Source organism: Thalia democratica, chromosome 8, assembly GCF_965202585.1.
Source record: "Thalia democratica chromosome 8, ktThaDemo2.hap1.1, whole genome shotgun sequence".
Lineage (NCBI taxonomy): Eukaryota > Metazoa > Chordata > Thaliacea > Salpida > Salpidae > Thalia > Thalia democratica.
Genome location: NC_139172.1, coordinates 45,405,127 through 45,421,064, shown reverse-complemented (window position 1 = coordinate 45,421,064; position 15,938 = coordinate 45,405,127). Strand labels below are relative to the sequence as shown.

Below are 15,938 nucleotides of genomic sequence, written 5' to 3'. Positions count from 1 at the left end.
CAACTTTAAAAATAATTAAGTTTAAAGTATTTGTTATCCAAACAAGCCAAAACAGCAATTTAATGATAAGCTAATTGAAATATATAGTTTATAAGTATATTTGATAACTATATTATTAATTATTACCTAAACTACAACCGAAATGTGAAAGTTTAGTTTTAGGAGTTATAACTTAAAAATTAAATAGAAGCTTGACATATTAAGTTCAATAGTACGATAAAACGTTTTATAAAGCAATTTAAAAAAAATCTTTTTAGCACTATACAAAAGTAATGAAACGAGGCTTAAATTAAAATTTATTTAATTTTAAACTTACAAAACATTTTAAAAAATTGCTGAAGTTTCCTTTAATTTAGAAGTACACAAATAACACTAAAATATTAAAAATATATATAAACATGAAATAAATAAAACTTTATTAATAACAACAATCGCCTAGTTAATTTCAAAAACCTACAAACATCTACAGCTTTTGCTGTTTAACTGTAATAGTTGATTTTTTATTACTTCATTTCGTTCTTACCTTTATGATGTCATAACTAAAATTTTTATAACATTGTTCAGCACAACAGTCTTTGATCTTTTTTACAACATATTTAGAATTTTTTAATTTTTAACGCTAATAAACTCTATTACGTCATAAAGCGCAACAGTCTTCGAATTCAATCCTTCTTTGCACCGTCATCATTTCGTAGGTGGGCAGAACTTTCTTTCTGTCTTCTCTCAATCGTGACGTCACACTTCCATGCTGTGATGACGTCACGACAGTGTCGTCGTCGAGCTCCGAACCGCAGCCTGAATCCTTCCTGTCCTCAGGGTCCTCCTGAATCGTCTCGTTTAAGGGAATTCCCTGGTTTTGATAAAGGTGATTACCAACGACACGAAGGGGTTCGCTGTTGCTAGGGTGAACACAGTTGGTAACAAAGTGATTGTTGCCACGGAGAAGCGTAGTGTAAGGTTTGCTGTTTTGTTTGGAGCTCGTAGCAGATGAGTTTGATGAAATTTCTGATTGCTGTTTGTGATGATGACAGGTCTGCATGTAACGAATACCAGCATCTGTATAGAAATAGTAATGTAGCAGTAACATCTAATAAAGTTTTTAAAGTTTTATAAGAATATTCTTGAATTCAAGTTTAAAAATTTTTATAGTTAGAAAAATAACATTAAAATTATGTCTAGATACTGACACTTAAACTTATAGAATAATAGAAAACATTATAATAACTTTTATTTTAAAAAAATAAGTAAACTAACCATTATTTTGTTGTGGAGGCATCCAACAAGCATCGCTGTGACCGAACTTCAAACAATTTTTGTTGCACTTCGAATTGTAAGCAGGTAGCGAATTTGGTGCTAAGTCTGTTGAAGCCTCGCTTATTGTGTCTATTAGTATATAATGGTTTAAGAGTTATAAAGACTGTACTTAAAATAAAGCTCCTTGTACGAAATATGTAGAAGAATAATGAAAATGAACAAAAATTTTCTTAAAATACAAATTTTTATTTTTATTGCAATTACGAAAAAGTCACTAACAGTATAAAATAAAAATAGATTACTAAAAAAGCTGTTAAAGTTTAAACAAGTCCTATTAAACTTACCATTATGGTTGAATACAGCAGGGGTTGTGCAAGTAGACAAATGGTTTCGTGGACCATTACAGCTGGGTAGTTGGTTTCTAGGAATGGTACAACTGGTTAACTGGTGCCTTGGTACATTATACACCGCTCCCAATGAACTCTGGCATCTTGGGTAACTCAACAGTGGTTTTCTATAAAAATGTAATAGTTAAAGCTAAGTTTAAAGAATACTACAAGCAAACTAACATACATATATACTATACTTTTCATAACCGTTATAATTTTTAAATAGTTCAGTTAATTGCAATGTAAAAAAAATAAGTTTAAAAGTAGTTTTTTTCTATTAGTTAAATAAAGATACATCTTTTTATAAGGTTAAGATATGTGTTACCAATAAAACAAGTACACAACAATATAATAAAAATACTTACATGTAGTCATACTGGTTATTTATGGAAGATGAAATTTCAGTCAGTTTGTCTGTATCGCTTTCTAATTGCTTGGAAGTATTATCTGATAATGGCTGTTGAGAGAAAATATATTTTAACAACTTCTATAAGAAACATAAGACTATGAAAATTGTAAAATTTTCAATAAACTTTTTGATCTAGTAAACAAATAGAAATTAAATTGCTGTTTAAAAACCTTAGTAATTATGCAACTTAACTGTATCGGCTTAAACTTACAAACAAAATTAAAAATTTCACACTGAACTAATATTTTCTTATAGTTTTTACAAACAAGTACACTTTAAGAACAAACTAACTGTAACAGAAGTGAGCGCGACGATTTCAGTTTCATTCTGCTCGCTCTTATCGTCTTTCCTTCTCCTTATAACAGGTCCGTAGCAGATCAAGCAAACGGCAACTGATGCAGCTATAATAATGCAACTTATGCACACTGAAATCAGTATCATCATACTGAATGAGCTTTCTGATTCAGTTTGAACTTTAGTGGTTTCTTCTTGAGGCGGGAGCCACTTGCCAAGTTTCATCGGTAGTGAAGATGTTGTTATGTGAACGTAGACGACTATTTTGCTGCTAAAAAGTCCGTCCCAAGCCTGTAATAAGATAAGGTTAATAATTTTATGATGAAATACAAAAGATTTCATTAAACATTTAATTTAAACACTTTTAGCAACTTTTGCTTTAGTATCTCATAATAGTTTAGAAACAAAATAATATATTTTTTATAAGCTACAACTATACGAAATGTTTTATCCGAAACATTAAAAACAACTTATAAACTTAAGCGGGTTTATCTAATCTTTAAACTTCATATTTTTAAGTTGAGTCTGTTGTTTTACTTATGCTTTATAAGTATGTTACGTAACAAAACTATTTAAAAATATTTTTAAAAGTTTTTATAAGTTAATAAAATGTATTAAATTAGATCTACCAAATAAATAAACAAAAATCAAAAAAATATACCTCAACTTCGATTTCATACTTTCCACTCAAAGACCTCCCACTGGGCAAGTGATGTTTTTCATTCAACTTAAACTCTCCACTCAGTTTATTCAACTCAAACCTGTCGTCGAACTCATAAGGGACGTATATTTCAGAATCTTTCTGATTAACTTTGAAACTGTACCGCACTCTTGAGTTATCATCTCTATCGTAAGTCTGTTTAAATTTATATACTATCAGATAAATATCACTAATCAGTATGAATATATATAACAATAAGTGTTGTAGAACTAACAAACTAAGTATAACGTTTTGAAACAAAAGTCTGAGTATACATAATTCAGACAGAAGTACTAGTAAACATTATACACATCTAGATGTTCTAAAATTTTCTGGTTGTGATTTTTTATTGTAGTCTTCACTTTACACTAAAGTTCAAAAAATTTTTTTTTTCGTTTTTTAATTAAAGCTGTAAAGAAAAATACCTGAAAAGTGAAGAACACGGTGTTTTTGGGCAAACTGGTTGACATGTAGATGTTTGAATAGTTTGCCGGAGGAGTAACAAATTGCGGGGGATTGTCATTTTCGTCTTTTATGTTAATTATGACGTCACATCTAGCTTTTTTCATTCCCCCATCGCTTGCTGTCACTCGAAACTAAATAAAAAAATTAATTTTAATGTTGTTGCTACACAAGCTGTAGAAATATTTTTCAGAGTAGAACCTTAAATGTTAAGATAAGATTAAAAATATTAAAAAAATAAGACACTTTACTCGACAATAACTTTGCAACTGTTGCACAAAGCACTACTGTTTTTAAACAGCTTGCTAAAATTTTTAGAATTTGATATTAAACTATACAAGCTTTTGATACAAATTTTTATAATGTCTTTATAACTTATGATAAACTTACAAAAAACTATTTAAATTAGGTAATCCAACTGTATGTGTTATAAAATTAAAGTTTTATTTATATTTTGCTCAGTTGTTTCTAAAAAGTATATGTACTACATATTAGGAAGTCAAAATGATAGATTTTACTTTGAAAATCTTTTCAGCTTCGTAATCAAACTTGTTGATGAGTTTTATTTCTCCATTTGTTTCATTAATTTCCAAGTATTTCACAAATCTGCTAATATCTGGTTCTATTTGTTGGATTGAGTAAGATATAAGTCCGTTTGTTGATTTAACTACCTAATAAAGTGGTTAATGCTTTAACTTAAAAAAATAATTAACTTTACTAAATCAACATTAATTAAACGCAAATTTATTTTTAAAGTAATTTTAAAATTAAAGCCTTTTTTTCAAGTGGCTTCAAGTTCACGAAATTACGAGGTCAATTAGTTACACGACCAACTAAGTACGTGTGTATCTAATTACGTTTACATCGGAAAACTTGAACTTGAGCGTTTAAGGTAATTAAAAGTAAATTTTTTACTTTGTCTTTTTTTTTACTTTTAAGTTTAGTATAAAACTTTTGTAAAAAGTTACGTTACAAACTTTTTGATCTTTTAAGTATGAATAAGTTATTTCAGTTTGTTTGAAATCGTTATCTTTTGCATAAACTTTCAACACGATTTGACCAGTTTTAGTTGATTCGGACAAGTTAAAGTTTGAGCATTCGGTAAAATAAGGTGCATTGTCATTCACATCTAGAACAACTAGTTTTAGCTCTTCCAATGTGCACCTAAGGAAACAAGTAATTTTATTTTAGTCTTTCTACTTAACATTTACAATTTTGGTTTTTGTTTTAAGTTCGTTTTCAATATTACAACCAATGAGAAACTATAGTTTTTTTAATAAACGCTGCAATGTCTCCAAGCAAATAAGCGTCATAAACCAATAAAAACTGTTTTTAAAAACAATAACGTTCAAAAAATACTAATTTTTATATCTTTGTACCATAACTTTTATAAACTCAAGCATTTCTAAATAACAATACAATTTTGATTTTCGTTTAAATTTTCAGCATTTAAACTTACGAAATGAGTCTATGATAATAAAGGTTGTTAGAATTAACTTTGAATTAATACGTCATAAGCAGTAAAACTGCACAATTTCAAAACTAAACGTTAAAAAAACAAGTTTGATACTTTTTTACAATAGGTGTGTTATATCATGGGCTTCATTAAAATTAAAATTAACTATCACTAACCTAGGAGGGCTTCCGTGATCACAAGCTTGTATTAACAAATCAATTTTATTCTCTTCTTCGTGATCAAAAACTTGCGCTGTTTTTAACAATCCGTCTTCAGTTATTACCATCATGTTCGAATCTGTAACAGTTACCAGTTAATGTATATTATTAAAATTTAACATACTATTAACAAAATGAATACAAACACCGTCAAAAACCTTTATTCAAGATATACTTTCGAAAAACTTTAACTTTTTTACAATTCAAGGTGTTACAGATACTTAAAATGCGTCTAACATAAATATGTATTTATAAAAATACAAAACTCAAACAAACCAATAAAAGTAGATTTATCTCCTGGATGAAGTAAACCACCAACTCTTAGTTTAATTTTTCCATTTAAATTGTCATCAAGATCAATCGCGCTTATATGAGCTACCGCTTTGCCTTTATCAGAGTTCTCTTCAATGTATACTGTAAACAAAATATGATAAATAATTAAACTTTAAATACAATAAATGTAATAATGTTTTATTTTGTAGGTTTGGGTATGTCTAATAGAAAATTACTTTTGACTGTTTTTAAAATTATATATATTATTTGAATATTAGACTTCTATACTTGTCGAGCTACTACACTATAGTCAAAAATAGTATCTAATTAAAATCTTGATAAATTTAAAATTTATCAAAAACACGTATTTGCTAAAATAAACATGCACTATTGAGGTAGTAAGTTAGTTTATACTTATACTGTGTACAAAAGTTTATATTAAATAAAATAAAAATTACAAACTTGTGTTATTGACACACGATTTAAGACAATTTATGTTAATATTGGGATCGTGGTTATTGTCATCTTTTACAATTATCTTTATTATTGCTGTTCCTTTTCTCGGATTGTTTATGTCGTTGTCGTCAGCAACTACTAACAACTTCATTCTGAAAACATAATATCAACTTATGAAAAAAAAACATTTTTTCAACGAAAAAAACTACTTGTGTAAATTTAAACACTTTATTTAAGCGAAACCACTTTGTTAGTAAGTATAAAAATAACTCCTGTTTTAAGCCTTACGATAAAGCGGCAAAACTATAAAAACTACTTATCAGCTTATGCGTCAAATTATTTTTTATAAAACATGTACAAAATTTTTATGTCGATGTACTGACCCGTTATCATTTTTGTAATCAACTTTTCTGTTCAGCACCACCCAACCGTCACTCTGACGTATTTTCAGCGGTAACACGTCATCGAGCCCTCTAGTGGTGAGAAATCCCGGTGATGACGTTTTGCTGACGTCATCAGTGTTAACAAGTGTGCCCGTTAGTGAGTATCTGATATAAAAAGTATTTTTAACACGTTATTGATTTGCACAGAGATTGTTTTTTTAATATTTTACTATTGTTTAAAACAGAATGTAATTTTGTTTTTTGTATTAAAACTTATTTCACAATAATTAAGCGATAACTAGACTTTTATAGCTATAAAAATGATGAGATACTTTGTACTAATACTTTTTGACAGTTTTTTAAGTTTCTTATCACTAGTTTTCACCTTACGCTGGTAACTTTTCTGTTAATTTCGTCTTCATCTGTAGCTTTCACCTGAATCAACAGTCTTTCTGGCTTCCAGTTTTCACCAATTGTTACGTTGTATACCTGTTTAGTAAGTTTTTTATTTACTTATAATGTGAAATAAGGAAATAGAATATTTTAAAAATCTATGTGTAATATTTACATGCGTCTTTAAAAATTTTATACTTAGTAATATAAAATCCTCTAGCCAAGTAAAGTTGGCTTGTATGAGTAACAGCACTTTAAACAATGAAAGTAAACCTCAGATTAAACATATTAGAAATTAAAAAAAACTTTAAGAATTTTTATTTTTCAAATTCAGTTACATGACGTAATTTAAAAAATTATTTAACCAGTTTTGTTTGTTTAAAGTTAAAACGCAACAAAACTTACTTCATGTTCAAACTTTGGTGTATGGTTATTCTCATTTATTAACTTGACCCTGATTTTCAATGAATTATGTAATTTTTCCACTCCATTGTCGTGTACATGTAATGTTAACTCATGCGTCGGCTCCAAATTGTAATCTGTTTTTAATTGAGTTTTTATTAAAAGTATGCTTAAATTTCTAAAAATATTTTCAACGGTTTTTAGTTTAATACAAGTAATTTGTATTGTAAAATTAAGTAAAATAGTATTAGCATTACTTTTGACTTCAAACTAGATTTTTTTAATAAATTCATAATTAAACTTTGCTGATCTGTTAAACTGACTCATCATCAAAATAATTGCCTACAGTAAATACTTTTTGAACTTTCTATTCTTAAAGCTGCTTTAACTTATTCATTAGACATATTTTAGTTTTAAACATGTTATTACTTTATTTTTATGTAAATACAATATGAACTCACCAAGCGGTTTAAGCAGCTTTAACGAAATATTTTGATTTTTTTCATCAAAGCTAGCGTGAGGTTGAGTTAGTTCAAAAAAGCTGTTTGGTTCCATTTTGTATGTTAGTTTGCCGTTTTCACCTGTGTTGTTGTAAATAAAAACTAAATAATATTTTCTTAAATTAATATTTTTTGTTACATTCCGTCTTTTTGAAATGTACATCGTTTATTAAAATAAACTTAACTAAACTGTTTAAAATAGTTAATTTTCAGGTGTATAATTTTTAAAACTTTAAAAGCACTAAATCAACTAGCAAACTAGTTAAAATAATTGTTAAATGAACTTATACTGACTACTTATACTTTTCAAGTACGCTTATAAAACTTTCTTGATTCAAATCAAATTAATCTGTTTACATTTAGTCTGCTAAGCTATTTACGAAACGGAAGTTAAAAGTGCTCATAAGAGTAATATACAAGATTGCAATCAGTATATCTGTGTCAGTTCATCAGATTCATATCAAAAATATATATCAGAGTATTCAGGCATATCTAAACAAGATTATAAGAGTTTTAGCTATAAACTTTTAAATATTAATGTAGACATAAATTGAAAAAAACTTTCATTTTGACAATATTCATTCTAGCACAATTTTGATGATTTTAGTTTAAAGATACTTTAAATCCAATTAGTAATACGTTTATAATAAAGTATTCGATCTACAAACGAAAAAGTTAATTTTGTTACACCGTTCAAAATAAATTTTTGATAAATGTTAAGGCTTTATTAATACATTTTGATATAGATACAATTTTCTAGCTTAAAAATAAACAAAGCATGTCATACGTCACAATAAGTGCGTTTGTAACTAAAATACTACAATTACTAGTGTCAATTTTAATTTTTGTAGATCAGGTTTAATAAAAATGAAATTAAAGTTTTATCTTGACGCGAAATAATGCGAGACTTGACTTTCTCCAGTTACAGCTTACATAAGGTCAGAACTTGTCACTTTTAATTTTAGAAACAAAAAGCGCTCAAACGAGTGAAAAATAAGAAAATTTCCGGAAATAGGAACTTTATAAAGCATCCAGTGTCCGTTGTTATTGAAGAATGAAGGCGAAATTAAGCTTAAACGACGTCTAAATTGACGGGAAATCAAATTGGATTGACGTTTTCATACTGAAGGTTTCATAATATTGCTTTGATAACAAAAACAAGCTATTTTAAGGGTTTTGAGCTTTCTGTTTGCTTTTTGTCTTTGTTTTTGTAAGAAAAACAAAGTTACATAAACAAAACTCTATTTAAAGATTAAATCTTTTGGCTGACTTTTGTGAAAAAAGTTGAGTCAGTAAAATCTATTTAAAAGCAAACTGATTTTAAGAAAAAGCTACATTTAAAAATCATAGTTTTTTTAAAGGTTTAAAAAAATTTTTGTTTTAAACAGTTGTAGGTGAAAGCAAAAAATTAAATAAAATTATAAAAAATACATTTTTTATAGAAAAATATTTCTTATTAAATTTGATTTTTTTTTTAATTTTAGTATTTATTATATGACTAGTGCAGGTTATCTACAAAATTGTTTTGATTAAAATTAGTTTACAATCAAAGTTGGTCGTGTTTCTACACACAACTAAATCATATCTTACTTAAATTAAAACATTCAATAACAAAATATAAAACTATAACGGTTAACACATAAAGAATAAATTAATTTTATAAACAGTTACCCAAATGGCTACATAAAACAAAAATAACAATCCTTAACTTCTCAATCACATTATCCAAAACTATACTGTAGATCTAAATCGTAGATTTTGTATTGACCAATAGTTTTCACAGAGTTTTATCTCACACAAATAAATTTCAAGATGATTTTTAAAACGATGTATATACATTAATGTTACACAACTTAACACTTTTACTAACCAATGCCAGTTTCTTCAGCTTTTGCCTATATATGTTGATAACCTATCCATTTTTAATTAATAAAATATAAAAAATAAAACTTTCACCAACCAAGGTCTGTATCTCCAGCTTTGGCCTGGTTTATGTTAATAACATATCCAACATTGGCCATTTCGCTCATGTAAACGTCCAAAATGTCCTCTTTGAATATTGGACGGTTGTCATTGATGTCTCTGATGTTTATGTTCATATATATAAAAATATATTAACATTTCAATTAATATAAAATTACTAAACAATAAAATAAAGACGTTTTCACAGCATTTCATGTACACTTTAACTTGTACTTTTTTTTCTTAGTAAATTAACTGGGGATCTATTCTGTTCATCACAATATTGGAACATTTTTTTTCAGAAAAAACGTAGTTTTTTATTCTAATTAAAAAGAACTATATTAATAACACTCACCTGATGTTTATATTCAGAATGAAAAGTTGGGTGTCCGCCAATTTCGGTTTGATGAATATCTAGACAAAAATAATACAAACTTTATTAAAATTAAAAAAACACAAACTTGAAAAAAGAAAAAGAAAAATTTTGTTAAGCTTAACAGTGTCTGTTTCACTATTAGTGTATTCAGTTAATTTACATAAAAATAGGTTTGTAAAAGTAAAATATAAAAGAATTACAATATTAACCAAAAAAAACTGTTTTTTTTTATGGACCTAAAGTTAAAAAAAAGTTGCATGTTAAATAAAAACGATCAATTTTTAACTTTAAACAAAATTATAACACTACAGGAACTCAGTTGTCAATCAAAGTTAAATGTCATGAAAAAAACAAACAAAAAACTGTAATTAGTTGTATCAAGGCGGTAACTCTTTAACGATGTTTGCTTTTTAAGTGGTAATAAGTAATTTACGACAAGTTCGTTTGTATTACAACCACTTTACGTGCTAATATATGCATGAAAGTGTAATTATATAGCATTATATTGGAAATTATTATACGAGTTCAAGTTACAGTGTTTGTTTAAGCATTAAACGCGTTTATCATAACATAGCACACAACAATCTCTAAAAAAATATAGAAACTTTAATTTAACTTTAATTGAAGTTCTAGTTTTAAGAAATTTTAAATATTTACATTAAAATGATAATATTGCTTTCATTACAATTTTTTTTACATTTATTTACAATACAGTAATTTTCATTCCTTTTGAACAACAAAATAAATGAACCATAATATTTCATTCTCTAATAAGTAATTAATTTAATTTTTTTTAAAGAAACAAAACTTAGCAACAAAGGTAATATCATTTTAACAATCTATTTTTTTTTTAAACTTTTAATTTATAGAAGTATATTGTAATAGAAAAATTTTATAAGCTATAATAATTTTATGTATTAAAGTATTATTTTACTAAAACTAAACATCATTATTTTTTAAATCTATATATTTTACAGTTCTCGCAACCAACGTTTAATTCAAAGAAACAAATTTCATTCTTCACAATAAGGTTAATTAAGTTTGTAATGTAATACTTGAATTTTATTAAACATAAATATAATATAGTTTTAAAATATTTAATATACTTAAACCAACTTTCAGTTCAAAGAAACAAATTTAATTTTTAACAAAAAGGATAGTTAAATTTGTAAAATAATACTAAAATTTATGATGAAAAAGTAAATACAATATAGTTTTTAAATATTTAATATAAGTAAACCAACTTTCAGTTCAAAGAAACAAATTTCGTTCCCTCCGCAACTCTCCTCCCGGTCGATCCTCCTCATTTGGGCGATTTCCCCGTTTTGAGAAACATCGAACAACTGCTCGTTGTGACGTAACAACTGCTCGTGCAACTTGTCACGAGACTGCCCACACTTCAGGTGGGTGTCCAGTATTTTGAACTTGTACTTCTTGTTTGTGGTTTTTCGGGGGTCAGCATTGAGGATTGTGAATATGTCTGACACTTTTGAGTCTGTTTTATACCATTTAATCAATAAACTATTAGCTAAAGTTTTACAGAAAAAAAAACTTACATTAATTTAAAAAACAACCTGGCAGAAAATATTTACTGTTTTACCAAACTCTATATGAAAACTTTGCCAAATTCAACAACTTAGCTTGAAAACTATAACTTTATTAACAGCTAAAAGGCATATGCTTATTAGAAACTAGTAAAAGAGATACTTTGGAATCTGTTTAAGCACTAAGTTTCAAACTTTGTTTAATAGTTATTTTAAATGTAAGTCTTTACAAATAAACAAAATCTTTATAATTATTAAAAAAACAGTATAAGTTGACTGTTTTATCGTGCATTGTTTGAACACTTAGTAACGGCACAATTTTAGAGTTTTAGATTTTATTAACAGTAAAAAAGATAAAATTCGCTTAAACCAATTTAGATAATAAACTTTTATATTTCAAAAGTTAAGTATTTGCATCGGAAGCTAATAAAATTATTCATTATAGTTAATGGTTTTTGAAGCTTACTTATTGTTCTTTCTTCGTCTATTTCTATTTCTTTTGTAGTAAACCTTGCTTTTGTTTTATTTGTTACAAGTAACATCAGGATAGAAAGCAACAAATAATTCATCTTTTTTATCTCTCGGTTCTGTAAGTTATTTTGATATTGAACTGAGGTTATATAGTGAAATTCAAATTTAAAAGAATGTAAACTGTAAAAAATTAATGCTAAAACGCGATTATATGACTATGTTCGTTATTTTTGTCATAATAAGATGAACTATGTTAAAAGATGAATAATTATCTCAGAAAGAATACAGTAAGACATTTATAAGCATTTTTTCTACTTCACAATCAGATTTACCAGTTGAAATACAAACAGATTTAGTGATAGAAGTTTGGTTTTGCTGTTATCGTAAAATTTATCAGTTATACAACACCACTTGAAATGTAAACATAGCTTTTATCACATAATCCTATTTTGCAAAGTTTTAAATCAATATCGAACGAGCTTAAGGCTATTACTACAAGTTTATTGAACAAGAAAAAATTTAAGTCTTTCAAAAACCACCACCGAAATAAACATCTACTAAGCCTAGAAATATTTGAGTCACAAAACTGTTTGATATACAAAAACATTTTATAACAAAAAAACTTTTACTAAAACTTTTAAACTTGGGTTTAATTTTAAAGAATAATTAACCACTACAACTTAATAAAATAAGTTTAAACGAAAAGCTTTTTAAAAGCGTAAAACTGAAGCGAATCAACCGGACGTTTAACTTAATCGAATTTTATTGCGAAAAGCCAATAACACAAAACACAAAAACACAAAACAGTTGAAGAGAAAGTTCAGCTTAAAACGCGCGCGATGCAAATTAGCTTTGGGCAACAAAAACGATGAAAAATCTGCTCGAAAGTGCGAATTTGCATTAACAAGATTACTTCTTCGGTTGCCTCCTTCCGCTCCTGCTGAGTGGCCGCCGCCTCGGTTTGACGAGTAGTCGGTGACCCCCGTGCCGGACAAAATGTCAATTTTTTTGATGTGTTTGTTAGATATGAGATTTTTAAAGGTAGAAGCGAAAACAGTTTAGTTGCATATCAAACATATGGTGAGTTTTGATTTAAACTGTAAAAAAATATTTTGCACTTTCTAAATTAGGTGAAAATTTTGCAGTGTCGTATTTGGCACATGGGCAATAATTGGCTCAAATGAAACTGTCTAAAAGGCACACTTATGATTAGGTAATTTTTCTCTTAAAAAAGCAAGTTTAATTTAAAAGCAATTTTTAGTTTTTAAAGTATGGTAGATGGTAAACTGATTTTAAGATTTGCTTATTAACTTAAAAGTTGAAGGAGAGTCATATTTAATTTTAATGGTTATTTTTTGGCTATTAAAAATAAAATTCATTTACATTTAAGAGTATAAGAAAATTTACAGGCTTTGAAAGCCATAAATATATAAAGTCTTTAGCATATATATCTATTGAATATAAACATATAACATGTAAATGTAATAAACATAAACATATATTCAAATGTTTAGCATATAATAAAAAAATCAACTTTGAAGCGCAATTAACAAATGATTCTAAAAAATATACATACAAATAAATTGGAATGACAAACATGTTTTAGTTAAAAAAACACATTTGTTTTTTAAAATATCTAGTAAAAAAGTAGATTAGTATACAAAATTGTTATGTTTAGGATATAGCTATAAATATTAATTTTTAAACTCACAATCGACTAATTTGATTTCAAAACTTCTTGTTGATGAGAACTTAGTTGATTTGCTTGGCTTTATTATGTTTGAAACAAGCATTTAGAGTAGACAATTTAAAAAATAAATTTTCACAATTTTTTTATACTATAAAATTTTTCTACAAAAAAATTAGTTTTCGAGCATGTAAAATACAATAACTTTTATTTGTTTAAGCCTTCAACAAAACATATAAAATTTTGAGCAGTAGGTATGGGTTAATAAAACTTTAGATCAGAGCTAAAAGTATTTATTAAAAAAAATCTTGTAAGATTATATGAAATAATTTCTCAAAATACTTAAAGTTAACGAACATAGAATTTTCGTTTTAACTTCATCTAAAATACAAACTTTAGTAGGTAAGTTTAAATATAAACTCATTATATAAAACCAAGAAACTAAATGTACAAGTTAAAACTCAAAAAAACTTACAAGGAAAATAGAAAAAGGGCATTTTTCTTTTTTAGAATATAACTATAAAGTTTAGAAAATTTTTTATTTGGTAGAATTTAAACTAAAAATTATGCTTCACTCTTTATTCTATTTAAACTGTTCACTAAAAATTAAACTGTTCCAATGTACTTTTAAACTAAAAATAAAATAACCACTGACTGCAAACTAAGGCAGTTTAAAAAAAATTGTTTAACCAATCAAAATAGCTAAAATGTATAACAAAAACTAATTTTGTTGTGTTAATATAAAATAACACCTTCACAGTGAGCAAGTTGTAACAAAAAACAAACAGGTTGCATGAAAGAAACCGGCTTACTGCAGTAAGAAGATACGATCTTAACGAAAACGAGAGAATTAACTCAGAGAGAAGTAAAAAGGTTGATTGCAAAAACAAAAATGAGAGAATAAGCGGATTTTTTGTGGAACAGAAAAAAGTTGTCAAGTTTTGAGCAAAATAAAAAAAAATGCAATTTTAGGAAACTGGTTTTCTGTAGCATGTTTTTTATATTTATTTTTAAAAACTTTTAACAATTTAGGGTAAAATTTTACATATTTGAAAAGAAAAACAACACAGACAACTTAAAACAAGCTGATAAAGTTTAAAGTTGTAATTAAAAGCTGAAACTAAATTTAAAAAACTTTGAACTTTAAGAAAAATGAATATGTAAAGAAACAACTTTCACCAAAAAATTAAATTTTAAAGTTCAACAAACACACGTCAAAGTGACACGTCCAAGATTTACAAAGTAATTGGAAGAATTTCAAACTCAAGGATAATAATGTTTTTTCAACTGGAAGTTTATCGGTCACTTTTTTCAAAACTAAACAGTAAATAAATAAAAAAATATTTTATCTTTTTTGTTGATTTTGATAAACTTAGTTCTATAAAGAGTATAAGTAACTTGTTAGTTTCAATGTCTTGCAAATAGATAAAAACAAATTAGAAGACCAAATAAAGTAAAAATCCAAACTGTTTTTAACAAAATAAAAGCATATATACATTTTAATGATAATAACTACAAATTATATTATTTAAAGATGTTTCAGCAAAAATAATTTATAAAAAACATAAAAGATTGTAATTTGTTCATGTTATAAACTATTTCTTTAAACAATTTTATGTACTAAACACAAGCCATTATATTATGACAGTAATTATACAACAACATAAATATTAAGCTAATCTATTTATACTGATAGGTAATTCTTTCAAAACAAATTATCGACTTTTTTTGACACTTTAAAATGCAACTGTAATACAAGCTACAAAAAAAACCTTAAAATGTATTAGAGTTCATGAACAAAATAAAGTATTGAATCCAATTTTGAGATAAGCCATTGAAATTTTAGACTATATCAAAGCAGTACCGATATTTTCTTAATAAAAATGAAAAAATAATTGCTAAATTCAAACACAGTACTTTAATTAATTTTTTTTAGATAGAAAATATTTAAGTAAACTACTTTCAATTTCGAAGTATAAATATTTTTGATAGTTTATTAAAATGGTTTTAGTTAAAGATAGTTGTCTTGGTTTTGAAAAAAAAAAGTGCTTAATAATTTATTTCTATATGTTAATTATATTCATGTTGTAATGTAACAATATCTTATTAACTTAGTTGTTTTAAAAATACTTTTCTTGCATATGTTAATTAGTGTGAATAAGGTTTAAGAAATTTTTTACGGAAATTATATGTTTATATACAAAGAAATTTACAGCAATGTTAATTATACCACTACTATTTTGACAAACACCAACAAAAATCAATAAACGAATAAAAAGGCATTTACAGCTCAATTCGAGCCATATTCA

The 15,938-nt window shown here is 26.4% G+C and overlaps 1 protein-coding gene across 1 annotated transcript; it reads right to left on the bottom strand.

The window, feature by feature from the left end:
• Positions 1 to 637: 637 nt before the first annotated feature.
• On the bottom strand, positions 638 to 12,040 carry LOC145843262 (protocadherin alpha-6-like). Its single transcript, XM_082950726.1, has 20 exons — positions 11,938 to 12,040; positions 11,172 to 11,422; positions 9,907 to 9,965; positions 9,550 to 9,671; positions 7,551 to 7,670; positions 7,093 to 7,226; positions 6,680 to 6,783; positions 6,295 to 6,459; positions 5,918 to 6,063; positions 5,459 to 5,596; positions 5,141 to 5,261; positions 4,486 to 4,672; positions 4,027 to 4,179; positions 3,472 to 3,642; positions 3,008 to 3,202; positions 2,344 to 2,637; positions 2,009 to 2,100; positions 1,599 to 1,768; positions 1,255 to 1,383; positions 638 to 1,056 (listed from the first exon to the last, which is right to left on the bottom strand). Exons 1-20 carry the CDS (start codon positions 12,038 to 12,040, stop codon positions 638 to 640), a joined length of 3,273 nt encoding a protein of 1,090 aa, XP_082806852.1.
• Positions 12,041 to 15,938: the final 3,898 nt, after the last annotated feature.

Excerpts from the sequence above, each read along its gene's own strand:
- LOC145843262 (XM_082950726.1), bottom strand. The coding sequence starts at position 12,040 with ATGAATTATTTGTTGCTTTCTATCCTGATGTTACTTGTAACAAATAAA. Across the intron at positions 9,966-11,171 it reads TTTGTTTCTTTGAACTGAAA|ATATTCATCAAACCGAAATT; the intron begins GTTGGTTTACTT and ends ATTTTTGTCTAG. Across the intron at positions 5,597-5,917 it reads ATCGTGTGTCAATAACACAA|TATACATTGAAGAGAACTCT; the intron begins GTTTGTAATTTT and ends TTTTGTTTACAG.